Below are 26,068 nucleotides of genomic sequence, written 5' to 3'. Positions count from 1 at the left end.
GGCCAGCCCCACGACGCTGCAGCCGCGCACCAGCGGTGGCCCGGGCCCGTCGGGAGTTCCGCTGCGGAACCCCGGCTGAAGCGTCCCCGGGGCTCCCCCCCCCCAGGCGGCTCCGTCCCCGCTGCCCTGCTCGGGCAGAGCGGCCCCGCGCGTCCGGAGGCGGCGGCCGCGGCTCCTCCCCGCCCAATGGCGGCGGCGCTTGGAACGGCCGCGCGGCGGCGCAGCCACTGGGATCGCGGCTGCCTCCGCTGGGCTGCGCTGGCGAGGAGCGGGGAGCGCTGCGCGGGGTCCTTGCGTTGCGCGGGGTCCTTCCGCCGGGAGCGGCGAGGAGAGGCGCGGCCCGCGGGAGGCAGGTGAGGGGAGAGCCGGGGGGCGGAGGGGGGCGGGATGGGCTCTGGCAGAGCCGCTCGCTATCAGCGGTCCAGCCGCCGAGAGTTGAGCAGGGAAGCGCGGCTGGAGACAGGGCCGCTGCCGGGCCCCGCGCAGCTCTCGGGGTGTCCCTGCTGCTTCCCCACCCCCGCCGGTTCCGGTGCCACCGGGAGGAGCGAGGCTGGGCCGTGGGGAGGTGCCGGCAGCTCTCGCAGCACCCCCGGGGAAGGCGTGAGGGGTTCCGTAGGGCGTTTTTGGCCAGCGGGTTTGCACCGCCGTCAGCGGAGACCCCGCTGCCGGGTTCTGCCCGCAGCTGATCGGGTCCTTTCTGGGTGGAAGCAGGGTGGAGGAGGGCGATGAGCGCCCTGACCACCCTCCGTGTCGGCCTGGGGATGCCCGGTGGACCCCGGCCCCACGCAGGTGGCGCCCGCCCCGCGGGGGCCCTAGAGCGCGCCCGCCCTTCGCTGTCGCACCGCGGGGTTCCCGGGTGCCCGTGACGCTTCGGTAAGTTTGGAAAGCCCTTTGGGGTCTACGCGGATGTAAAGCCGCGCGTCCATGTCTGCTTCGTACGAGAATGGGATCAGCTGGCCAAGTGTGTGCCGTGGAAATGGAGGTAATCCAGTTGCAGCTGCCTGGATTATCTTAATTCTGTCACATGTATATTTTTTCCTAACTTCATAATCTCTGGGACTTTCACTCGTTTCTCTGAATCATTCCAGGTACTTTTCTGCCTGCCTGGGCTGTCATTCCACATACAGGCCTTCACTTACATATTTGCCCACCTTTAACACACCTTAGCATCAAGTTTTATGTATTTTTTAGCTTGGTAGATATCTTCATTGCATTATCTGTGTACTCCAGTCTCACTGGCACTCTTGTTGCTTATGATTAAATGCACAACATTTTCCTCTGTTATTAAGACTGTTTTGCAAAATTTTAAGTGCTAATGCTGAATGCTGAAGGAATATTTTCATAGCCTTTGTTTTCCCAGTGCTACACACATTATAATTTTCATCTCATTTTCACTCCATCTTTTCCTTATTATCCTACTTTCAGTAATGTAGAAAAAGCCTTTTGGATATGAAGAGGATGAACAGCTAGCTGGTCCAACTACACCAACAGAAAAAAGCCTGGAAGATTCATTGTGGTTATTCTGCCACAACTAACAGGAGAACTTTGCTCTTGACCTTCCAGTGGCCTCATTTGTTCCCTGCTGCTATAAATTTTCTTTCTGTTTCCTGTTATTCACTTGGTGGATCCATTTTGGTACTTAGCAGCAGCAGTTCTAGAAATAAAAGAATTCTGAAATATCCTCCCTGGGATCCCGTGTGAACTCACTATGCTGATTTTGACATAGATTCTCCACAGTTTCACCTCTGCTGTTCAAATACATTTGTACCAGTTGGTCCCTCTACACCACTGCTTATTCTGAGCCAGAACACAGGCACACAAGTCTCCTTAAGCTCTTGTGTACACTGCACAGTTGCATTTTGACAATGAAGAATCATTATTCCACATTGACTCCAAGCAAAAATTCCTCTTTTCTCTCATTGTGCTCATTTCTCCAAGTCCTCTTTTCAACCTTTTCCCTCCTAGTCCCCTACTGCATTGTTCATAGAACTGGAGGCAAAGTCAACATATTTATCAGTAGTTCTGATTGTCAGACATACAGAACAACCAAAATTTGCTCACTTTAATGGCACCCAGAAGGCAAAGTGACAGAAATACTCAGGCCTTTCTTTCAGACTTCTAAAAAGATTGACGTACAACTACTTCACATGAAATGCTGACCCTTCCATGAAGGGTAGGGCTGCAGTGCCCAGAAATGGCAGGTTATTAAGTGACAGAACTGGAATGGCACCCAACCAGATCTCTGCTGTCAAACCACACTCTGTATACTTAAATAAATGTCACACCTATGTATATTAAAGATCAGATCCCAAAGTGGTCACCAGAATGCTTTGGAAAGTAATTTCCTGGCAGGCAAGTAATGTGTCCATGGATTAGAAGTAGATGCTTATAGAGAAGACTCACATCTTTTCTGTTGTGCTTGTGTAGCTATGTTGGCATATGCCAAGAAGAAGCTGAGGAGGAGATACTGAAAAATATCAGGGCTTTCTGAGCTGTGTGTGTAGCATTATATCAGCATTTCAGAGTGAAGCCTTCTGATACAGCATGGTCTATTCTACTTCATCTCAGTTCAGTGTTGACTTCTGTCCTTAGCCTGCCAAAGCTGTCCTATTAATGTGAGCTCCTGTAGGCTGGACAATAGTGTGCCTGTAGCAAGGTGTTTCACACAGATTTTCAGAGCCCTCGGAGAGGTATAACTGCTCTGACTGAAAGAGATCTGGCTGCCAGCAGGTCATTATTTACATTAAAACTGTCATTTCCATTAATAGCCCCTTTTTGCCTTTCAGACATGGCCATGCCCAGTTCACTTTTGTGGGCCGTTGACATTTTTGGGAGGGTTTACACTCTGTCTACTGTTGGCCAGTACTGGGAGCTCTGTAAGGACACACAGCTGGAATTTAAACGGGTCTCTGCTGTCAAACAGTGCTGCTGGGGAATAGCCTGTGATCACCAAGTGTACACCTACGTGCTCTCGGGTGACGTTCCCATTCGATACCAGGAAGAAACCTATGAGAATCAGGTATGATGTGTGAGGGTTGCCTCTGTTGTCCTGCCAGGTACAGGTCAGAAAGGAATGATAACAAATCCATGCATCAGCTGTCTCTGCATGTTTGGTTTTTTTTTTTTTGTTTGTTTGTTTTGTTTTTTCTCACAGGAAGATTGCTTGGTTTTATTTGTTTTCATTTTTTTATCAGATGTTTCTGAAGAGTGTATGTGTGCCAAATAGCAGGTTATTCTTTCAATGTTTTGATTCCCAGTGGAAGGTTCTACTGCCCTGCTCTTACCAGAAGCAGTGCCAGTGTGTACTATGGCCTGGTTTGTATGAGCCAATTCAGACTGAAATGATCACCCATTTCACCTGATGTTTTTCTTTCCTTGGTGACAAATACACAATCCATTTAGAAGGATGTCCAGTGTAACATTCAAGCAAGAAAGAATGTTACCAGAAATACAGTATTCTTAAAAAAATATTCTTGGCAGTGTTTCAAAGACTTCCTTTAACACAGGCATATTTCTCCATTGAAGTACAATGTTTCCAGCCTTTCTGCATAGAAATGTTAAGATGATCCTTCCTATGTAATGCACTTCAAAAGAGTGTCTATGAAATAGTATTTTAAAGGAAATTTTTATTTTTAAGTTAAGCAAAAGTTATTTGAGAGAGAAAATTGAAGAATTTTCTTGAGCACATTTCTGTGCTTTCTAACAGGTAATGGAATAAATCTTAATTGAGAAATGACAAATGTATTTACATGAATAGAAATTAAAAATCCTAATTTTACACACTGGTTGATATTGATACTACTTTCCAGCTATTTAAGACTCTTTGGGTTTTTTTAGGTAAACATGGTCTTTAAAAATGCAAAACTCTAAAATTCATTTTACTTATTATTTTAAAACTTCTGTTCATTCTAGGCTATGAAAAAAAATGGAAAACAAAATACTAGAAAGCCCAAAAGGAAATATTCATCAGGACCAAAAAAACCAAAATTAACCTCAGTTTACAGATAATGAGCAAGGCAGTTTAGCCAGGTTATTAGAAAGAGTAAATAATATATTGCATCAAAATTACAGAAATATTTTAAAGCATTAATTTTCCACGTGCCCTAAAATGTAAGACAGTATTACATGACAATTTTTGCCAGTATTTCTACAGTAGGTGAGAGTGTGGTGGGAAAAAAAAACAACAAACAGCTGCATTGGTGAAAACCTGAGCAAGTTATTTGCTTTGTAGCTGAGTAAAGCCAAATTCAGGGGAAAAAAACCAAACCACAATGTAAGAAGATTTACTGATGCAATTATCTTGACACGGTATCTGGTACAGAAACTGTGCTATTTTTCTAGTGCAAGATGCTAATCATCATTCTCATGGGGAATAAATTAGAGATCCCAAGGCCATGTGTGCAGCATTATCATAATGCCAAAGAAAATGGCACTGCTAGTGGTAAAATATATCATCAGATGTTCCTATTTATGTGGCTGTCAATGACTGGGTTGGGTCTAGCTCTGCAGTCAGCCCTTAGATATCTTAAACGCTTCCTCCAAAGACTTTGTTAGCTCAGGGCTTTCTCAATTCAGCCCAGTAATTTATTCCTCTTCTACTGCAGAAAAAAAATACATGTATCATCTAGGACTAGATGTACAATGAGATGATGTGATCTCAAATAAAATGTTTAATTTGTTATTTTTGGCAGCGCTGGAATCCTGTTGGTGGCTTTTGTGAGAAATTACTGCCCAGTGACCGCTGGCAGTGGAGTGATGTGAGCGGGCTAAAACATCAGCAGCTTGATAGTTTCACACTGCCCTCACCACACTGGGAGTGGGAGTCTGACTGGTATGTGGATGAAAATATTGGAGGGGAACCAACAGAGAAAGGGGTAGGTGAACAATATCCAAAAGAGATCTGTTCTGGGAATCCTTAGTCTGTAAAATAAAAGTGTAAATGGTCTGTAAAAATAAAAGGCACTAAACTTCTTATAGCTACTTCTTTCTGGGAAGTAGCTCAACTATAATACAGCACAAGGAATGATCTTGTTTAAAGGCTTTTGAGTCTATAGGAGCTTCTTCAGAAGCTTTTTACTTCTGATCATGCCACAGAGTGCTGGCAACTGGATGCCATTGTTATGTAAGATCTTTACTGTGAAGAAAGTAAATACTGTATCTTGTTTGTTCCATGTATATCCTACAGAGGAATTTGGACATGATTCATAAATTATTCATGGAATTAGCTGATCTGTTAATCAGGGTTGCGTAGATATGCACAGTAACTTGTATTTGTAGGAGAGACTTGTGCAGAATTGCTCTGAGTTATTATTTCAAGCTTTCCCTTGGTTCTGATGTTCATAAAAGAATACCTCTGTTTGCAGGGCTGGACTTATGCCATAGACTTCCCCAGCACCTACACAAAGGATAAGAAATGGAATTCTTGTGTCAGACGGAGGAGGTGGATCAGATACAGGAGATACAAATCACGAGATGTCTGGGCAAAGGTTTTTTTCTCTTTAAAATATTAAATAAACTGATTTCCTGAAATAGTAAATTACAAGTGCAGGGAAACTCATTTTATCAGTGCTGTGTAGGCTGAACCTGAGTTCCTTAACTCCTGACTTGTAAGCATAAATGGGAGGCTGGGATTTTTCATAGAAACCTGTGGTAATAAGATGCCAGATCTCATGGTGATGCAGTTGGAGATGCTCATCTCCTTTGCAAATTTCAAACCAACTTTTTAACTTCCCTTAGTTGTTAGACAGAATGCTCTCTCTCTTGAGGTGGCACCTGTCTACTGTCATTCACCAGCGGTATCGTTTATCTGTATAAATAACTATTCTTCAAGAATGGTTTTTCCATTCTAAGAATGTACAACAATTGCAATTTGTGATGTTCCAGCTTTCCAATTCAGAGAACATCTGTATGCGCTGTTCTGTGAGTAAAAACTCCCTTTATTTATGGGATGAAACAGAGACTTCTTCATGCTGCTTCTGCAGTGTTTTCCCCTCTCTTTGTGTGGACAGCCTTGAACGAGAGGAAGAATTTCCATGCTCAGCTGCTTTATTGAATGATGCATAAACCAATCTAAGAGAAACAATTTAGGCCACCAGCCAAATCACTTATCTGTTTGTGGTGTCTCTTTTTCTCTTCCCAAACTTCCTTTCTCTTTGCTTCAGATTGTATCCCATGATGATCCAGAGCAGTTGCCAGACCCTTTCAATGATATCTCCATTGGAGGATGGGAAATCACCGATGAGCCTCTTGGCCGCTTATCAGTATGGGCAGTTTCTTTACAAGGAAGGGTATGTGCATCTTCTTTAGGTTTTCTAATATAAATTACTAGTGAAAAGGTCTTAAGTGCTTTTAAAATGAGGAAGGTTTGTTACTGCCTTATGTGGATAAGGAAACACGCTGTTTGTGCAAAAGCTGCTTTCGGACTACATTACAACCCAGTGTTGTAAATTGAAGGGCTTAATATCTCATTGCTGTGTTATGGAAGCTGTGAACCTCTATAAATATGTGAATCTTAAAAACTTGGGCTGAGTAATCCTGAAAAATGCCCAGAATGCAGAGCACTGGTAACAAAGAGAAGGAGCCTTAAAACCTGATAAAGATTCTTTAAAAGCACCGTGCCTCATCTCAGTGGTGAAGTCAGGAATGATTCAGTGACGTTTACAAAATTATTTTCTAAGACTTATTTATCATAAAATTACAACCTCCTGACTTAGCAGAGTGGAATCCAGCTCTGGAATGTTTTTCTTTTATTTTCTACTTAAAAATATAAACCTTTTTTGTTTGGTTAGTTGGTTTTTAGGCCTACCACAAAGTCTCTTCTCTATTGCTTAATGCTGTAGAGATTCAATTCTTGCTTTCCTTCCTTCATCCCTCCAGCATGTGTCTGACATTCCTGTTCTTACAAAATTTCTTTCTTATGGTCTCACAGGGAAGAAAGTAATAGTTCTAACAGATAGCCTGAGATTTCAGTCATACTTGGCACTACCTGGAGAGGCAAGCAATCGTGGCTGAATTGTTTAAAGTAGAATGTCCTTTGCCTCATACTTCCCAGTAATAAGGGACAAGCATCCCACTCTACAGGCACCCTTGACTGACATTGTAAGATGCTTTCATTTCTCAAGTGAAAGTCCCCAGAGGAATGAAGTCTTTTTAAATATGACAATTTAGCACTCAGCAGTCATGTTTTGGAGCACTCATATGACTGACTACCACAGGTTGCTTTCTGTTTGACCTTCCTGGTTTGACTGTTGTCTATAGAAAAGTCCACTGACAGTAGAACCAAGACTAGCAAATGGACTGGGTATCAGTGAAGGCTGCACAGAGAGTGGAATTTTTTACCCATATTGTAGCAAGCTCTGCTTAGTGAAAGTGAGGTCAGGTTATCATCTAACAGTACCATTTTTGTGTTACGTATTTGTTCATCCTTGGTTTATGTAACATGCCTTGAAATACAATGAAGTGGTTTTGAATGTTTAAATATACACAGAAGTTGTAGCAATAGGTTACTGTACCCAATCCAGATTTGCTTCCAGGATAAAAGCTAGTCTGTACAAAAGCCTCCTCCCTTAGTACATAAGGAAATAGTCTTTAACTGTATAATCAACATCAAAAAATACCTTTAAAGGTCAAAGGGCATACACTGCATTAAAAAATCCTCTTGTTACAGGAGGACTTTTCTTTCCAGTTTGTCTCAATGGTTTCATTGTTGTAGAAATATTTAAGTTTCATTTGTTTGGTTTTTTTAAACTTGCCTAGGTATGGTACAGAGAAAATGTCTGCCATCACAATCCAGAAGGTTCCACATGGTCCTTAATCACCACTCCTGGTGAAGTTGTACAGATCAGCTGTGGACCATACGACCTCCTTTGGGCAACACTTTGGGAAGGCCAAGCTATTGTGAGAGAAGGAATTGACAGAAATAACCCTCAAGGTAAAGCTGTTTAAATTTAGCTGAAGTTCCTTTGATTTGTGCAGTGTTGAATAAGAAACCAACCTATAATGTCTTCTGTGGTTTGTGTCTTGCAGGAATTTCCTGGAGTATTGTGGAGTCTCCAAGCTCTGAAAATGGGATTATGCACGTCTCTGTGGGTGTTGATGTGGTGTGGTGTGTTACAAAAGATAAAAAAGTAAGAGGGGTCATATTTCGGTTCTGGTTTTTTTGGGGTTTTACCTCCCCTTTTGTATCTGCTTTTCTCAAACACAGGTGTGTAACTTTCATAGGAAAGACAGGGGAGTTGTGCTCACTATCTCCATGGTTTGGGGGATTCCAGTCCCCCTTGCTGTTATGGGAATACTGTGCAGTTTGTGATACGTGTAGTGGCTTTTAATTTAAGAGAGACTTTCTGATTTTCTCTTGGAAGAAATTTTCTAAATCCAAGTCAGACAGGTGTGGTAGGTGGGTGGGGATATTAAGTCTTGAAATTGAAGGGACTCCTAGCTGTGCAGTCTTATTGCCACATAGTCTGAAGGTAACATGAAAATCAGGATGGGGAATATTTTAATCTACACTTCTCTGTGTGTTTCTATTTTTTATCTTCCTACTGTTAACTGTTCCCTCTTGGTCAGCTTTTTAATGTAGGAGTTCTGTATTTATTAAGTGACATATCAGTTATCTGTAGGTGTGAGTACTTTCTTGGGCTTTCAACTTAGAATCACAGAACATCTCAGGTTGGAAGGAACTCATAAAGGATTGCTGAGTCACAGGGAGTTTAAAGTCCTGAAAAATGCACTAGAGTGCTCTTGTGCTCACAGTAATCAACCCCCTTCATCCTGAATTCAAAAACATTGATTAATTCTGTCTATGGTAGCAGTTTAAATAATTGTTTAATTAGTTTAATAAGTACCTGTCAGCTGAGCCATAGTAACACAGTGTCCAGTCTGCTCCATCTGCCAAATAAAACCACTATAATAGATGTGGATAAGCTGGCATGGTTTTCTTCAGATCTGACACAGGATGGCCAAGTACACTGTCTATTACATGATTCTACCAACTTCTCAAGTGGCTGCTTGCCATTATATGACCATATGCTAAATACAGATGGAAGATTTTTCCAGGTACTCAGCCCACAGACATTTTCTGATTGCTAGAAACTAATCTAAGGGGAGACAATTCAAAGAGCTGTACCACTGAAAAGATCCCTCTGACAGTTGCCTCCATCAGCCCTACTCTTGGGATTTGAACACAGGAACACTACTTAAAAGTCTATTCAGGGTCACCAAGAATATCCTACAGTTGACATATAATAGCAATACTTTTCCAGTGGGTAAGATGCAAACTATGTCATAGAAAGTCTTAACAGAAAGTCTCCTTGTGGCCTCTTCTGGCTGTAGCTGGTCACAAGGACATACAGTCTGACTGCAATTAAAAGAATGATTTTATCTTTACCTGATAAAGACCCAGGGAGGTTAAGTGACTTCTTAAGGCAATGCACAAAACAATATTGGAGATCAAGAGTAATGCACCAAATTCCAGCTGCCTGCCTGCTAATGCAGAAGGAGCAAAATTTAGACTTTCTGCTGTTGTTGTTGTAGGTGTGGTTTAGAAGAGGAGTGAATTCTCATAATCCTTGTGGGACAAGCTGGATTGAAATGTTTGGAGAAATGATGATGGTAACTGTAGGCTTAAGTAACCAGGTAAGACAGCTGTATACCAGTTGTGAGGATACTTGTGTTCCCCTTTGCACAGGCAGTATTCACATGTGGTGAGCTCTGTCAGCACTGCCACTATGCACAGCTTAACAGAGGTCCATGTGGTTGATGTGCTATAGGAAGGAGCGTGTGACTGAATTCTACACCAGCAGATAACAGCCAGCGTGTCTCTTGTATGGCACATTCAGGTGCAAATTGTTTTTCTGCATGGTACAGAATTTTATACTGAATCTACAGTATCAGCATTAAGGAAGAACACAAAAGGAAAATATGATGTCCAGCTGATTTTTGTGCTAAATTTTCAACCCCTGCACCTTTTCTGTATCTACCTGGATCTCGTGCTATTTCCTTCACCATGCCCTTTCCTTCCCTAGGTCTGGGGAATTGGCTGTGATGACAGAGCAATTTATTTTCGTCAAGGTGTCACACCAAGTGAGCTCAGTGGGAAGACATGGAAGGCAATTGTATCTGGCCGAGAGAGTGACAGATCTCAGACTGGGAGCTCCACCAGTCTGCTCAGGTACTTAGAAAATATCTGCTTGAAAACTTTGTACACAAAGAGTTTCAATGCTAGGAGATGTTTCTTTACATTCAAATAGGACAGTCAAGGGGAACTGGAGAAGCCATCTCTAACCATTTTGTATGCCAAAAGTATTTGCATTTTTTACCTTTAACAATAAGCAGCAGCTATTGCACTCAAGAGTAGAAACTGAAGCTCCCACTTTGGAATTCACTGCATGCTTGCAGTAAAGTGTGTTTCTCTGGAACTATCTGGAATTAGTCTCTAATAAGAGAAAATGTTACCTTTGAAATATCATGAAGGAGTCTGAACTCTGCTTAGGAATTAGCCTTCTCCTGAGTGTCACTGTACATTTCCTTTCTTAGATTAAGTCAGTAACTCCCCACTGACTCCTGGCCTCTTGGCTATTGCAAGACACGCCAATGAAATTGTGAGTGCTGCAGAAGCTACTGGTTTGAGTCCGTGTGCTCTGAGTAGAAGCCTACTCTAGCAACAACAATCATAAAGTTAATAATGGGCTTTTAAAAATGTATTATTTCGTATTCAGAAAATGTGATATTGCTTCAGTGTTTTCCTGAGAGTTGCAGGCAGCCACCATCACTGAATGACTGAAAGGATCAATTATGTATCTTCTGTATTTCAGATTTAGTAGACTGGTCTGCCAGATTTGTGTTAGACTCTCCCCTGAAGACTAGAGTTTGACCTTTAAAAAAGAAGTCTGATGTTTCTCTCCCTAAAGCTGAAATGCTAGGTTGATTTCTGTATGTCTCTGGGCTAAGGCCTGTGCTAATTTAGAATGCTCTGAATGATAATTAATTATCTGTTTGTCCTTCAGTGCTGGCTGTTTCTTTACTGATGATATTCAGAACCAAACAAATGCAGTCATTCAGGGCGATGCAGATACTTCCTCTGATACAGAGCTTCCAAGTGTACCCATGAACCTTGCCAACACCCCCCCCATGGGAGCTGCAGCCAGCAGTGGTAACAGCACAGGCGACCAGACAGCAGAAATACACCCAAATCTGTGTGTGGATCTTCTGGACTCTGATCAAGGAGAAGCTGCTGTCACTTCGACTTGTAATGAGAAAGCTAATGCTGAAGTGCATAAATCTTCTGCAAACCCAAATTCTTCTGCAGAACTGCAGTGGACAAACATTGACTTGAAGGAGGCCCAAAAGCATCCAGTCCTGTCTGTCAGCACCTTTGCAGAAACATCCAGCTTGGCTTCCCTTGGTGTGTTCCCAGTGGGAGCTGAAGAACAGTATGGAGCCGATGAGCACCCGCTGTGGGCCTGGGTGTCCGGGGGAGGCTGTCTTGTAGATTTGCACAGCCCACTAAAATGGTTCAGTGCTCCATCAGGTACTATCCAGTCACCACAACAGACACTAATTCCCAATTACAGTTCCATATGCTCTTTAAGAAGAACGTTGGTTTGGTTTTTTGAACAAAACTATAGTGCTAAATGTCTGATAACCAATTATCTGTTACTACAGTTTGTTAATACACTTCATGTCTGAGGGCAGTGTCATGCATATTTTGTTGCAAAGCATGTCAGGACTGAGATACAGAAATGTAAAAGTGATATTTTCTCTGAGTTTCTGTAAGAATTTTTTAAAATAATCTATGCTGGGTCTGCATCTCTCTTTAATTGCAATGTAAATACAGGTTTAGAAAAAACACATAATACAACTGAACAGTAACTGAGAGTAGTGAAAAGGTTCTCTTGAGAGATGCAGATGTCACAAATAACTGCCTCACTTCCACAAATAACTGTCTCATTCCTACTGAGAGAAGGGTAAATTAGGGAAATTCCTCAAGAGGCATTGTGAAAAGAAGCCCTGCTGATAACTGAGTGGGGTTGGAATTTAGATTCTTGAAAGACAGTGGAATATAACTGTTTTCAAAACAAACCATGAACTGTGGCATCCCAGTATTTAATGACAGTGTAACTTAATGCATTCTGTTCCCTAGTTATCTTTTAGTACAGTGAAAAACTCACAACAAACACTATAGCTTTGAAAGATTCTATGTAATCATCTTGTGGTCCTATTTCTATGCATCAGTTATGGCATTTGACTCTAAAGTGGCATTTATCAGTTATGGCATTTGATTCCAAAGTATAATAATTAGAAAAGTCATGTTAGACTGGGTTGATTCAGTCCAGTGTTCAAAGCAGTGTTTTACCTTTGACATAACTGTATTCAAAGCTCACCAGAGTTTATTGGTTTGGATTCTGTTCTAGGTTTGTCATCCTCTGTGCAATCTCTGTCTCTGTCTATCACTCCAGCACAGACAGCAGCCTGGCGAAAGCAGATTTTTCAACAGCTCAGTGAAAGGACAAAGCGAGAACTGGAGAATTTTAGGCACTATGAGCAGGCTATAGAGCAGGTAAGCAATCAGGGCATTTATATCTTATCTGCTAAGCACATCTAGTGATGCTGAACATCAGTAATACATCTCTGATGTACTGATCCAAGCTTAACTGCCAGCTTTATATTCTTGTCCTTATTTCTGTCTGTGACTTCCTGGATTATCACTGCCTGAGCTCCCCGTTAGAAACTAGCAGCTTATCAGACATGGAGCAGCAGTCTTTCTAAAAATGTTAGCTGATAGTTTTGTATAGGAGCAAATATTGGTCAGCGTTATTTGAGTACACTGAATCCTCAAATAAACAGAGAAACATTTGCAACAATAGAGCATTATATGAATTACTCCACCAGAAGATGAGGCTTCTTAGTTGAAACAATGACTCAAGTAGGTGAACTTTCGCTCTCTACAACCATTAAGGCATTAATGCAGCTTGCATAAATAAAGCCATAATGTAAACACATCAATAGCAGCACTTCTGAATAATGCTCCCTTTGCTATGACTCCTTGTCTCTTTTCAGATCCATTCATATTTTGGTCTCTTCATTGCTAATTGCTAAATCAACTGATTCAATACGGACTAAACTGCAGCAGATTTCTTGTGGTCACAAAAATAGTATTTGGGAGAAATAAAAAGATTCACACAGTTTGCTTATTCCTGTAAATCTGTGTTTGCATTGCAGTCAGTTTGGGTTAAAACTGGGACCTTGCAATGGTGGAGGAATTGGAAGCCACATAAATGGATGGATGTTCGAGTTGCCCTTGAGCAGTTCACTGGGAGTGATGGAATGCGTGACAGCATCCTGTTCATCTATTACATGTATCATGAGGAGAAAAAGGTGTGTTCAACTGGAGATCCTTGAGAGCATTGCATTAGGCACAGGAAAACCTTTGAAAGTAGAACAGTTTTCTTAAGAGAGGAAAATTATGGTATGTTATTGTTCTAAGTGTTGGGCACAAATTCAAATGTAGTCAGGGCAGTAGCAAATTGCAGGCTTTTCTAAGCTGTAGCTGTGTTGATGCTATGTCAGAAGTACACAGTCATCAACAATCCACACTGTTTAAACCACATGCAATAAGGAATTCCTTTGGAAGTTCACAGTGTTCTTGGTTGTGAAGAAAGAGCTGAGCTTGGCTGGCCAGGGTTTTCATAGTTAATACATATGAGCAGTACGAATCTGGTAGTGCAGGACTGGAAATAGAGCCCCATTCCTTCTGCACCAAGAATCAATTCTTTGCTATGCTTTACAGGAATTCCTGAAATGCAAAAATGCTGGCACTGAGGAAGGTATCCGAGTCGCAATTTTTTTTTCTCTCATTTTAGTATATCCACGTGTTCCTGAATGAAGTCACTATTATAGTGGAAGTTCTGAATGAAGCCAAACACTCTTTTGCACTGTATACACCTGAAAGGACCAAGCAGCGATGGCCAATCCGCCTGGCAGCCACAACAGAGCAAGAAATGCATGACTGGGTAATTCTGTGAATTTTTCACTTCAAGCTGGCAATATCTGAAGTAAAACATAAAATCTGAAAGTTCTCTGAAATCTAGCATTACATTTACAGTATCTATGCTACTTACATGTTCTACAATTTAGGTACTTAAAAAATCTGTTCCAATTTATTTAGAGGCACCTGATGCTTCCTATCTCCTCTGGAGTTTGCACACTTTCTGATGTTGCAGTTACCCACATTAGAACCAATGCTGGTTTTCCTCCCCTTTTTATCTCGATATTGATTAGGCTGCAAATGACTTAGGAGTTTAATTCACTTGCTGTGTTCTTCTGCACTGGTAGAAGAACTGTTAAGTGTTTTCACCATTGTAGCAAGTCTCAGGTATGGGCAGGCAGGCTTGTATACACTGAAGCAATGGAAGATTTGAGACACTTCATAATGATCAGACACTGCAAACCACTCTGGTTCCAGTGACTGTGTTCGTTTCTAGAACACTGAATTTCTCTGCCTTTGAGAAAAAGCTGCTCATTCACTTTGCTGCTTTGTAAGAACCCACAAAGGTAAAAACTTGGTTTTGTAATACTGAAGCTTCTATGGGTTTTTTTGTTCTCAGTGTAAAGGCAAGATTTTGTTTTTCTGCTTCTTGTTTTGTAGCTGTCTTTGCTGAACATGTCTTGTTGTGAAAGCAGACAGATCCAAGGCCCTCCTTCTCACCATGCCATTTGGTCAGTTACTTGTAAAGGAGACATCTTTGTTAGTGAGCCAAGTCCTGAACTGGAGGCTGGACCACAGCTGATGCCTTGTGATCAAATGTAAGAGATTTCAGGAGCTGTTCTTTCTGCTTGGGATGCAGTGTCTATGGCATCATCTTGGGATGCAGTGTCATAGTCAGTGGCTGTGATGGGCTGTCACAGTATAGTTTAATGGCTGCCTTCATATTCATAATTACAGATCATATTTTAATTCACCAGACCTATTCATGCAATTTCAAAAGTCTTTGCCATTGAGATCCCTTTTTCTTGTGATTGCATCTTTAAGGCTATAATTATTTAAATTAAGAGATGGCCAAGACTAAAAGTAAATCTAATCACTGTAATTGTAGTGTAATTTGAACTTTCAGTTTCATCTGTCAGGAAATCTGAAGTTCCCAGTCCTCATAGACATAGTGCTCATAGTCCTCATAAGACAAAAGCAGTTCCTTTACAGTTTCTGTTGCAACAAGGACAATGTAGTGCTGCAAACTCTTCAAGCAAAAAAAAAAACAACCCAGCCTCAGAACTGGTGGATTACAGACCAATCTTCAATTAAAAATTCCAGGATACTTGCACAAAGTGTCTGAATAATACCTGAGAAATCCTGTAGTCATTTTTCTTCAAGGTAGAACACCTTCAACATCTGGAAAATCACAAAGCTGATATTTTCTTACATGTAGTATGGGAGATTTGTGACCTAGATGATCTCCTGCTGTTCTGATAGCCAAAATAATCTTCTGCAATCTGCTTTTTTTCCCCATTCTTCCCCATAAACATACCATGGCAGCTGGCTTTGTGAAGCCTCAGAAAAGGATTAACCTGCAAAGACTAGGAGAATAGGGAGCCCTTGCTTTTACCAACCTTCCTAGCGAATATATAAATTACTTGTTTTCTTGTTAGATAAAGGTAAGTCATAGAATTTTTTTTAATGAGGATGAAGCTAAAGCTTAGGCAATTGATGGCTACTAAGACTGAAAGATTCTAGCAAGATCTTCCTAACTAGTGTTTAAAAAAAGCATGTAGGTATAAAATACAAGCTAAAAAATAAAACAATATTAAAATACTTCAAGGACTGAAAGTTCCAAGTGGAGGCAGACAGGTTCCTTCCAGCTGACTTTCTGGTAGTTGTTCAGAGGGAAATGCTTTCAAGTGACAATTGCCTTAACTGAGAGATTGCACAGACATCAAACAAGCAAGTTGTGTGTCCTTGAGATTGTTGCATTGTAGGAGGGCAGAGCCTATGGTGTGGTGAAGACAAACTACATGTCTGTTGTCTTTTTTCTGGCAGGTTTTGGCGTCAGGTTGGAGGTCATCTTCGACTGATAGAGTGCAACAACCGAGGCATAGTGTGGGGCATAGGATATGATCACACAGCTTGGGTTTATACTGGTGGATATGGAGGAGGCTTCATTCAAGGTATGGACAGTTGGTCTACTGTGGTATGTGCATTTCTTACTTATCTTTCTGACTGGGTTAGCTACTGAAGGTATTTCAGCTGTCCTTCCTTCAGCCTAACATGTTGAGTTACACAGTGCCACATGTTAGGAAGGAATTGGTATTGCAGTTTTATATTTGTATTTTCAGTTTAAGAGTGAGAAATAGGATAATCAGCAATATCACTGTAGCTATTGGAATTTTAAATGTAGTGTCTTTAAAGTTTAGCTTTAACATATTCCAAATTATTTGTTTCTCACAGGACTGGCCAGTAGTGCTGATAACATTTATACCCAGTCAGATGTGAAATGTGTTTACATTTATGAGAACCAACGGTGGAACCCAGTCACTGGATATAGCAGCAGGTTATTTACTCACTTGATTGTATTTATTTACTGTAATTTTTTACTACTGTCAAAAGAAACAAGGGGTCTGTTCTAGTTTTCCAGCATAGTTATTACAGTTACTCTATCTGTAGTCTCCTCCAACATTTACTGTTAACCTGAAATTAAAGGAGCAGTGTTTCTCAATTTTCTGGTTTTGTAATTACCAATTCTAACTGCATTTGTAGCAAAACATTACAGATTTGTGTTTGATGAATGCACAAAGCCCCTGCCTGCAGCATCATTAAGGCCGTACAGCAAAGTTCTTATTAAGATCTATAAACTCATACACATATTGTGCTAAATACATTTTGTGCTAAATACATTGGGTCCCTGAGTATTATATTTGAACAGAAGTATTGAAAAAGCATTCAAATATATGAGAAACTCAGGATTTGCCTTCCAATTTTAAATAGTAGTGAGGAATATCACTCTACAAAGAAAAGTTTATATGGCTGTGAAGTTTGGTGTAACTGGAAGCAATTGAGAAGATTCTTTCCCACTATCTTCATCATTCATTTCCAAATACAGAGATTTATGACAAAAAAGATTGTTTCATGTATGAAGATAGGAAGAACTACAAATAGGCTTTTCTTCCCTCACCTTTGAAATTTCCTGTTGTAAGTGACCTTGAATTCCTTGTACACTGTTTCACCACAGAGGTCTCCCCACGGACAGATACATGTGGAGTGATGCCTCTGGCCTGCAGGAATGTACAAAAGTCAATACCAAACCTCCTTCTCCACAGTGGTCTTGGGTAAATTTTTGTCTTAAAAGTCTTTTTACTAAGAAGGCAAAGCTTAGCAAGTACAAGACTTGGGCTCAAGTGACACAGATTTTCTTTGTGGATTTGTTGTAAGCTTGAACCTTGGTTTCCCCAGCTATATGATAGCAGTAATCTTTTATCATCAAAAGAATGTTAAGCTTTGAGTGGGATTTTTTGTTTAGTGGGACTTTGACTTCTGTTGCAATCTTTTTCTCTCCCATTGAAAAGACTTGGGAACCTCTGTATAAATTTGTATTGCAAGTATTAGAAGGTCAGTGCACTCCAAAAGTTGAGTGAAATAGCAGAAGAGGTTATTGTTATTATACATTAGTTGTTGATTGTGTTTGTTATTCTCACTGTCTCCTTTTGACAATAGGTATCTGATTGGTACATTGACTTCAACACTTCAGGAGGAACTGATCGGGAAGGCTGGCAGTATGCATCAGACTTCCCAGCGTAAGGAGATAACTTCTACCTAAAATCCTAGCAGGCAAATGCACTACTGAAGTCCTCATTACCTCTTCTTTGCTATTCAGCACATTAACAGTGTTTTAACAGGAACAAGTGTGCCCTGATTTTCCCCTTTGTATGGGGATAGTAATGCTGAAATTCTGTGGGGAGGTTAGGCAGCAAGGTGAGCTTGTAGTCCAAGCATTTTAAAGTCAGCAGGCATGGCTGGTGGGCAGATAGAGAGACAGTGCTCTCAGGCAGCACTGACACTGAAGTTGCTCTGGCAGCCTCATGAAACTTATTTCAGTCTATTTTGGTAGGTCCTACCATGGTCACAAGACAATGAAAGACTTTGTCCGAAGGAGGCGCTGGGCAAGGTGAGGAACTAAGACTTTGTTTCCAACTTAAATGCCAAGTGTTCCCGTAAAGTCCCTTTTCAGTTATGAGGGGAAGATTCTCCTCACCCCATCAACAAAAGTATTAGCAAATAAATCTGCATTAAACAGTCCCATTTCCAATAGAGATGCTGATAATCTTTAGCATTGAGGCTTTAATTTCAAGCCAATACAGGTAGATACCCTATTTGAACTTGTGGGATCCCTAGGTAAAAGTCAGCCAGCTATTCTATATCTGATTTTCCTTATGGTAAATTATTAAAGAACAGTAGTACCACATACTAGATCATTTTAGCAACTGGTAATACATCTTTTATATTAACAATCTTAACATGTGAAGCCTGTATACTGCAGATTAGGCGATAGATAATCCCAACCCCATTTAAATCACAGTACACTGTATTCTGGTGGAACCTGGAAAACAGCAAACTGCCACTATATTCTAGTCTGTTCTATTAACCAGGGAAAGTCTGTGCATTTGCTGTTTTTCCAGCTTTTCTATGTTTCTATGGTAGAGTATCTAACAGCTATACTAATAAATTGCTGAGAAGCTACAATTTCACATTGCTCTGTATGTTACTTAGACTACAAGGGTGGTATTTTGGCCCTTGTATAAAAACCTTTGAAGTAACGTCTTTAAGCATCAAACTGTTGTTGTTACAGGATGTGCCACAAAGCAATCAAAATGCTGGCTTAAAATAAAAGAAGCAATTTGAGAAATACCCTCAAGCCTAAATACTTCTTCTAGTTTTAACTATCAATTGAAAACTGAAAACAAATAGGATACAGTTTTTCAAAACTGGAGGAAGGAGGAATGTCCCAAGTTTTTTAGGGTATTATTCATACAAGGAAATTGCTGTTGGCACGACAGAACCTAGCATAATTTCCCTAATGGATAGCATGACTTCCTTGCATTTTCCAGAGAAGAAATAGAAAAATTTCCAGAATATTCTACCTGCAACTCCTTACTGTACAGCTGCCTTATCTCTGCCTACCTCAGGATGCTACATAACTTTCTAACAAGCTCAATCAAAAAAATGCTTGTAAAATTATTCCCTTAACCAAGACAGTGGAAGGAGCAAACTGAATTTGGGGGTCAAACGTTCTTGCTGTTTGCCCGGTGAGTTTTAGACAGCTAGGCTACAGACTTCTTGGGTGGTCTTGATTTTATAAAGTAACATTTTAAAATCAAAAGCTGTGAGAAAAAAAGCTATGTGTGTCAAAAATTCAAAACTTGATACTTGCACTGAAGTCAACAATGAACCAGGAAACAAATTCACTGATAGCAAGTATGTACTTCTGACTAGTGTGGGGTTTTTTTGCTTCAGAAAATGTAAGATAGTCACCAATGGGCCATGGCTGGAAGTGCCTCCTGTGACCCTGTGGGACATCTCCATAATTCCCAGTTCAGATGCAGATGATGAAGAAGCAGTAGCACTGTGGGCAATCAGTGACAAAGGCGACGTGCTCTGCAGGCTTGGAGTGACACAGCAAAACCCAGCTGTAAGGCTCCCTGTTTATTTGTATTGCCTTGTTGATGTATTTCATGTATGTTGCAAGTACATACACACAATCAGGCCATGCCCTCAAAGCACCACAGTATCTTTTTCATGTCCCAGATTTGAAAGTGTAACAGTTTGCTCCCTGCATTTCTAAAGCAGCAATTCTGCTGCAGTGTTTACTTTAGCTTGTGCCCTGTCACTTGCAGGAACCTTCATCTCAGAACCTCTGTCTCCTTGTGAAGTACTTCCACTTTCTGCACTGATAGCATAGTTCCTTTCCTTTTTTGTTTAAACTATTGGTAATGTGTGTATCTAAACTGCTGAGGGATAGAATTTCTATGGTCCCAATATAGTGGCCATCAATATCAGTGGATATCTTATAGCTTATTTAAGACAGGTGGGTGTGGGCTAATCTACAGATTTGACTTTTTTTTTTCCATGGATTGGGACAGAAATAATGAATGAATGTTCAGTATGCAGAAAGGAACAAGGAGTCCAATAATTGCCATACGAATACTTCCTGCTGAAACACCAACTGAGGGTTGATAGACACTGATGTTAAGCCATAATTACAACAGGAAAAACAATTTAACAGTATACTTAGAGAAGTTTGGAGAAATATGGCAAGAAGTTGAAAATTTGTAGGAGATTTTCTTCTTTTTTTTTTTTTTCTTTTTACACAGATCTGTAAGGCACTGCAGTAGCAAGAACTGGAATTACTGTATCTGAGCTCTGAAGCTCCAGATTAGTTGATTTCTGTGAGACTTGTTCTGTGTAATCAAAACCAAGGGATTATTAATTTTTTTTAAAAGGCTCTAGTTCAGCTATTCAGGGACATGGAGGTGCCTAAATTACAGTGATTTCAAAAGAAAAGACCCTCTTACATTATATGTAGCTATTTTCAGTGTTGCATCCCCAAACATCCTTGAGAATCATCCAAATGTCTTTGAGATTCGTGTTTCTGTTCAGTAGTAAAGTTACATAAGAATAACTCCCCAGGGTCTTTTTCACTATCTAGGATTTTCACCATATGGCAATAACCAACAATGTTTTATTGTGGAGCTTTTACCTATTGCTTCTCCGTTCATCTTTCATGGTTTCTTAGGGAACATCCTGGCTGCATGTGGGAACAGATCAGCCCTTCATTTCCATTTCAATTGGAGCATTTTATCAAGTGTGGGCTATTGCTAGAGATGGTTCTGCCTTCTATCGGGGTTCAGTGTCTCCAAAAAAACCTGCAGGTGAGTACTTCTACTTTTTTAGTACTATCTTCATCTTCTGCATTATGTAAGTTCAATTACACTGCCCTGTCTGAAAATGACAAAACTGTTTAGCAGAGTCCTGAGCAATAGCTGTGCAAAATAGTGCACACTGTTATACTCATTATAATCATTATAATCATAGCACTGAATACTCATTATACTCATTAGCAGTGAATCATAGCAGTGAATTTGCTCTTCATTTGTGTGATTTAAAGTTTTTGTTTCTAAAAACAAGATATTAAAAATATATTGAATGCAATGTCACTAACAGCTTTCTTACACAGCTCTGTATTTCAGCTGCGGACATTTCCAAGACTTCTCATACATAATTCTGTTTTTTCAATGTTTTACTCAAGTATTTCTGACTTTTAGGTGACTGTTGGTACCATATTCCTTCACCTCAAAAACAAAAACTAAAACAAGTCTCAGTAGGACGAACGTCTGTGTTTGTGTTGGATAAAAACGGTAAGGATCTCTTAAAATTATTTACCAGTGTGGCAAAAACCAAATCAGTATATATCAGATTGATGTAAAAAGGAGAGGCTAAATTAGAGCTTCTGCAGACAGATGACTGCTGCTCCATGAAGAGTAATATTTCATGTTCAAAGATATGTAGTAGGTAGGCCACTTAATTACTCCTTTTGAAGACGTGAGTTTTGCTACATCTGATGGTGCCCTAGATACTAACAATCCAGCATCAATGCTACTGTTTTGGGGTGGGGGGAGGAGATGGATGAATATCAAAAGATGAGAATTGCATACATAGATTTGTCTGAAGCCCTAAAACATGCAAAGAGAATACCTTCCTGTTCTGAGTCATTGCAAGTTAAATAATGATGCGCCCTTTTGTAAAAGAAACAAGGCTTTAACACCTGTCTCTCTCAGAGATCTTAATATTGTTTATTTCTTTAGTGCATAGTTCTTTATGTGAACATTTTTCCCCAAGAAACTTTACAAAACAAACTATTTCCTGGTTTTTCAGAAAAGTTATAAAGACTTTTCCTTTAGGAATACAAATTCCAAAGTAGGAACTTCGTTGCCACACATTAGTCAAAACCATTATGCATTTCCACAGAATACAGAAAGTATAACCAACTGATTTGTTCTGTTGTTTACTAGCACTTTATACCAAGTGCAGTTCCTGAGCTGTAACCAGGACTATTTATTTTATAGGTAATCTTTGGTACCGGCAAGGTATCACACCAAGCTACCCTCAAGGATCTACTTGGGATCATGTTTCAAATAATATCCGTAAAATGTCCATAGGACCCTTGGACCAGGTGTGTATTAAGCTTTCTTATATTTCATTAGTTTATTTTAAATTATGCTTTACATGCCTTTGTATTTAAATTCAATTTTCTTCAGAACTCTTTCTGTTTAGTTTTATTTATTCCACAACAGCACTGTCTAAATCCTGGAATGCTGATAGCAAGATAAAAATCATGCCCATGAAACAGTAGTATAGCCAGCAGCCTTTTGCTGTAAAAAGCCTCATTAATTTTTTTCTTCTTTTTTTTTTTTTTTTTTTTTAACAAGGCTATTTTATATATTTAATCTCTTTCCTGCAAAGTCTTTCTATTTTGCAATGTTTTAATGATAACGCTGCTATCTAGCTTATTTTTGGGGTATCTGACTAAATTAGAGCATTTTTGGCCCATTCAAGATCAAGACTGATTTCTGAAAGTGGTCATACAGTTCCTGTATGGAAAGAGCACCTTTTATTGCCTCTTTGCTTTCTTGAGGTCTGGGTGATAGCTGACAAAGTGCAAGGAAGTCACAGTTTGAGCTGTGGGACAGTCTGCCATCGGACAGGTGTTCAGCCAATGGAACCTAAAGGCCAATCATGGGATTATGGTATTGGGGTAAGTGCTGGGGACATAGTACTGCCTAGAGGATGTATATCCAGATACCCATGGACATGCTTAGAAAAGGAAGTGCCATCCTGGACCAGCTGGCCAGCTTTCTAAAGGAAAGCTTTAGACCTTTCTCATACCTGCAGGAAACTGACATTTATTATTAAGTTTTAGGCCTCTTTTTAAAGTTAATGTAATGGGTTATGCAATTAAAGCTGGGAATTAATTTACTTATATTTGGTAAGTATTACATTTAAATAGGTACTTTCAACATTATAATGGAGAAAAAAGTAAAATAAGTACCATTTTTTAAAAAATTGATTCCTTCCTAGTCTGCATGTGATTGTTCATCATTACTGCTCCCTGTGTTACCTTCAATGTTTTGAGCAAGGCTCTTTCCAGGTTTTGACCCCTTGTAAGTTGATGGAAAACCTGTTTTGTTTTGTTATGAATACCTGACCCTACTAATCTCAATTCCCTGAAATAAAAATACTTCTCAAGGTTACTACCTACATAGCTCACTGTCAGGGAGGTACGTTGGGTTGTGCTTTGTTTTACAAGGAGCCTGTTTTCTGATTCAGCCCAGAGCAGAATTACTTGGAATTATATGAATACATACTGTATAAATACCCCATGAATAAATACTGTAAAACTAGTAGTGTGCATAAAGCATCATATCAGATATTGTACTTGTTTCTCCTTTTATATTTATCAATCTTTTACAGGGTGGATGGGAGCACATTACAGTCAGGGGAAATGCAACTGAAGCATCTCGGGTCGCTACACATGACACTTCTGATGAAAACCCTGCAGTGTCAAAGGATTTAGAAGATGAGGAGGGTAAAGGGGAAACAGAACACTCTAAAGCCCCTCTGATGGTCAGTGAAAGTGAAGAATTGGACAGACATTCTGTTAATTGTTAAGTTGTCACCATCTACATGTTGCAAACATGCTGCAGTCAGTATAATTTAAAAAGAAGCTAAATGTCTATTGCCTGGAGCGAAAAACATGACCTTTTTGTGCTACTAATATATTTCCCTGAACGGGAGTTTGCAATGGAGTATTTTAAATACTGATCTCTTCTACTACATCCTGAGTAAAATGTGACTGGATAGAGTCAGTTGAGTTTTGTGAAAGCAGGCAAGTTGTTTAGCTACCATCTGTTTCTGACCTTTCACCATAGCTGCTACACAGCCATACAAATGTGAACATCTTTCCTTCTTTTTCTGTGAATATTACAGTTCCTATTCACACGCTTTGCACACTACTCTTTGGATTTATATTTGAGTAGAGATGAAGATGTCATATCTATTTAAATGAATTACAGGCAAACATAACAGGACTGCTTGTGCAAGCACTTACACACGCACATAACTCTGCTCATGTCAGTCTTGCTTATACAGGCATGGAGCCTGGGTCATGCTATTCTTGCTTCTATCAGTAAAGTCAAATTCTATACAGCTCAGCTTAGGATGCTGTTACCAGTAAGGGCCATTTTTTGCTGTATTTGCTCACACTGAGCAATATCTTAAACAAGAAGTGGAACTGCTGGTTTCAGCAAGACTATGTGGAGAGCATGGTCCTTTTCAGTCTAACTACCTGACAAAGTCTCATTCTAAATTACCAGCCCAAAGGATGGTAAATGATGTTTTGTCTCTCATTCTTACCCGTGGTAGTTGAGGTATACAGATGCCTACCTAATGAGGTTTGAGATCATTGCACATTATGCTTTCAGAGTTGAAAAGGTAAGAGGAGGCCTTGAATAATATTCTGCCTTCACAGTGGTAAGAATGCAAAATTACTTTATCAATATCAGTTGAGTTTGCCAATGTAGACTAACACGGGTTCAGAACGAAGCACTTTGGATTTACTAAATGATTGATCCATCCCTTCTTCAACAAGAAGCCGCTTTTTATTCTCAAAAACAGCTTTTTCTTCCTGTCTTATCTATTATAATTGGACTGTGATGTGAAATTATTATTTGAAATCCAGCCCATGGGAAGTGTTGTAAAAGCCACTCCCAATACCTTCAGGAAGGCACCACGTTTTTCCTCTGGCAGCAGTTTACAATCATTTTTTCTCCCTGTGTGACTGTACATGGAGTTATTTTTATACGATGAGAAGTGTGGTGTGGTCTCAGTACTGTATTTGTAGAAGTAAAACTTCTGTTTGCACGTATTAAAAAGAATATATTTGGTATTTTAATGCCAAGGAAAGCACTGTTGCAAAGTCCAAATGTGAATGAAAATGTGAATGAAGATTCAAGATGCTTTACTGGTAAAAAAACCCCAAACCTGTTGATCTTTCCAGTATGTGGATGAGAGATTTCTGGTTTATACTTATATTTTGAGAGTACCATAAACAATATGTTTGCATTAACTGCCGTAATAGATTTTGCATAACTTGCACAGCATCTTGTCCAAATAAGCAACTTTACTACGTGTATTTTTTGAGAATTGTTAGGATTGTGTTTTCATTGCATCATATAAAAAAGTTTTTTCTGTTAATAGTCAGTGTTTACATGTCCAACAATCAAACTGATTTCATACAATACTCTTTATAACCTACCTTTGCATTTTTCCCGACATTGCCAAGTTTGACCTACTGTAAAAATACTGGTTTAAGTGAGCAAAACATAAATTATAAACTGTTTGAGTACTAAATACCTGCCTTCTGAAACTACTATTTAGAAAATTATTTAATTTAAAAATAAAATGCATTGTTGGGGCTAGTTAAAATAAGGAAAAGTGACTTTAAGTTGAAGTAATTTTGAAAAATAAAAGTAATTTATCAGAAGAAAATGAGTTTGATGAAATCCATTTTGACATGCCCAAGAAAGTAGCACTTTGTTGCAAAATACCACTGCCATTCCACTGAAATGCCTATGTCCTATGCCTCACTATCATAAAGGATGACTGTGTTCAGAGCAGGGGTAATCTTAATGTGTCTCCTCTGCTGGATATTACATGCCCTTTCTGGCTTAACACCTCTGTTTGCAGGATGTCCTGTCAGAAACAGACTGCCACAAGCAGTATAACAGTAGTATCACAAATTGTTTTTTAAAGGGATGTGCTGTTCTTCTCCAATGGCACTGTTAAAACACTGTTTTTCCAACTGATTGGTTTCTTTCCTCTGCCAAAGTTATCAAACAGCAATTCAAACACAGCTACACAACAGAAACATTTGAAGGATGACATTTAGTATCTGAAAACTCTTATATCTCCCTTAGAATGCACTGATCTAGAAGACTAATGACCTTTAAAGAATTCTACCAAAAAAAA

General features: G+C 39.8%; 1 protein-coding gene across 1 annotated transcript; it reads left to right on the top strand.

Annotated features, from left to right (window-relative positions):
* Nucleotides 1-206: 206 nt before the first annotated feature.
* Nucleotides 207-25,588, top strand: TECPR1 (tectonin beta-propeller repeat containing 1). The gene is made up of 25 exons (XM_071760445.1): nt 207-353; nt 2,787-3,019; nt 4,692-4,874; nt 5,364-5,486; nt 6,162-6,287; nt 7,756-7,930; nt 8,026-8,126; nt 9,532-9,633; nt 10,023-10,168; nt 11,004-11,527; nt 12,411-12,556; nt 13,219-13,374; nt 13,860-14,009; nt 14,645-14,802; nt 16,031-16,158; nt 16,439-16,541; nt 17,220-17,316; nt 17,702-17,781; nt 18,096-18,152; nt 19,499-19,673; nt 20,778-20,913; nt 21,307-21,399; nt 22,108-22,214; nt 22,677-22,796; nt 23,513-25,588. Exons 2-25 carry the CDS (start codon nt 2,789-2,791, stop codon nt 23,708-23,710), a joined length of 3,615 nt encoding a protein of 1,204 aa, XP_071616546.1. The 5' UTR covers nt 207-353; nt 2,787-2,788; the 3' UTR covers nt 23,711-25,588.
* The last annotated feature ends 480 nt before the right edge of the window (nt 25,589-26,068 follow it).

This window comes from Heliangelus exortis, chromosome 17 (assembly GCF_036169615.1).
Source record: "Heliangelus exortis chromosome 17, bHelExo1.hap1, whole genome shotgun sequence".
NCBI lineage: Eukaryota > Metazoa > Chordata > Aves > Apodiformes > Trochilidae > Heliangelus > Heliangelus exortis.
The sequence above is the reverse complement of the archived record's forward strand: the minus strand, read 5'-3'. Positions and strand labels throughout refer to the sequence as shown.

Coding starts and splice junctions, on each gene's coding strand:
- TECPR1 (XM_071760445.1), top strand. CDS start 2,789: ATGGCCATGCCCAGTTCACTTTTGTGGGCCGTTGACATTTTTGGGAGG. Junction 18,153..19,498: donor CGAAGGAGGCGCTGGGCAAG/GTGAGGAACTAA, acceptor TTTTTGCTTCAG/AAAATGTAAGATAGTCACCA. Junction 22,215..22,676: donor CCATAGGACCCTTGGACCAG/GTGTGTATTAAG, acceptor TGCTTTCTTGAG/GTCTGGGTGATAGCTGACAA.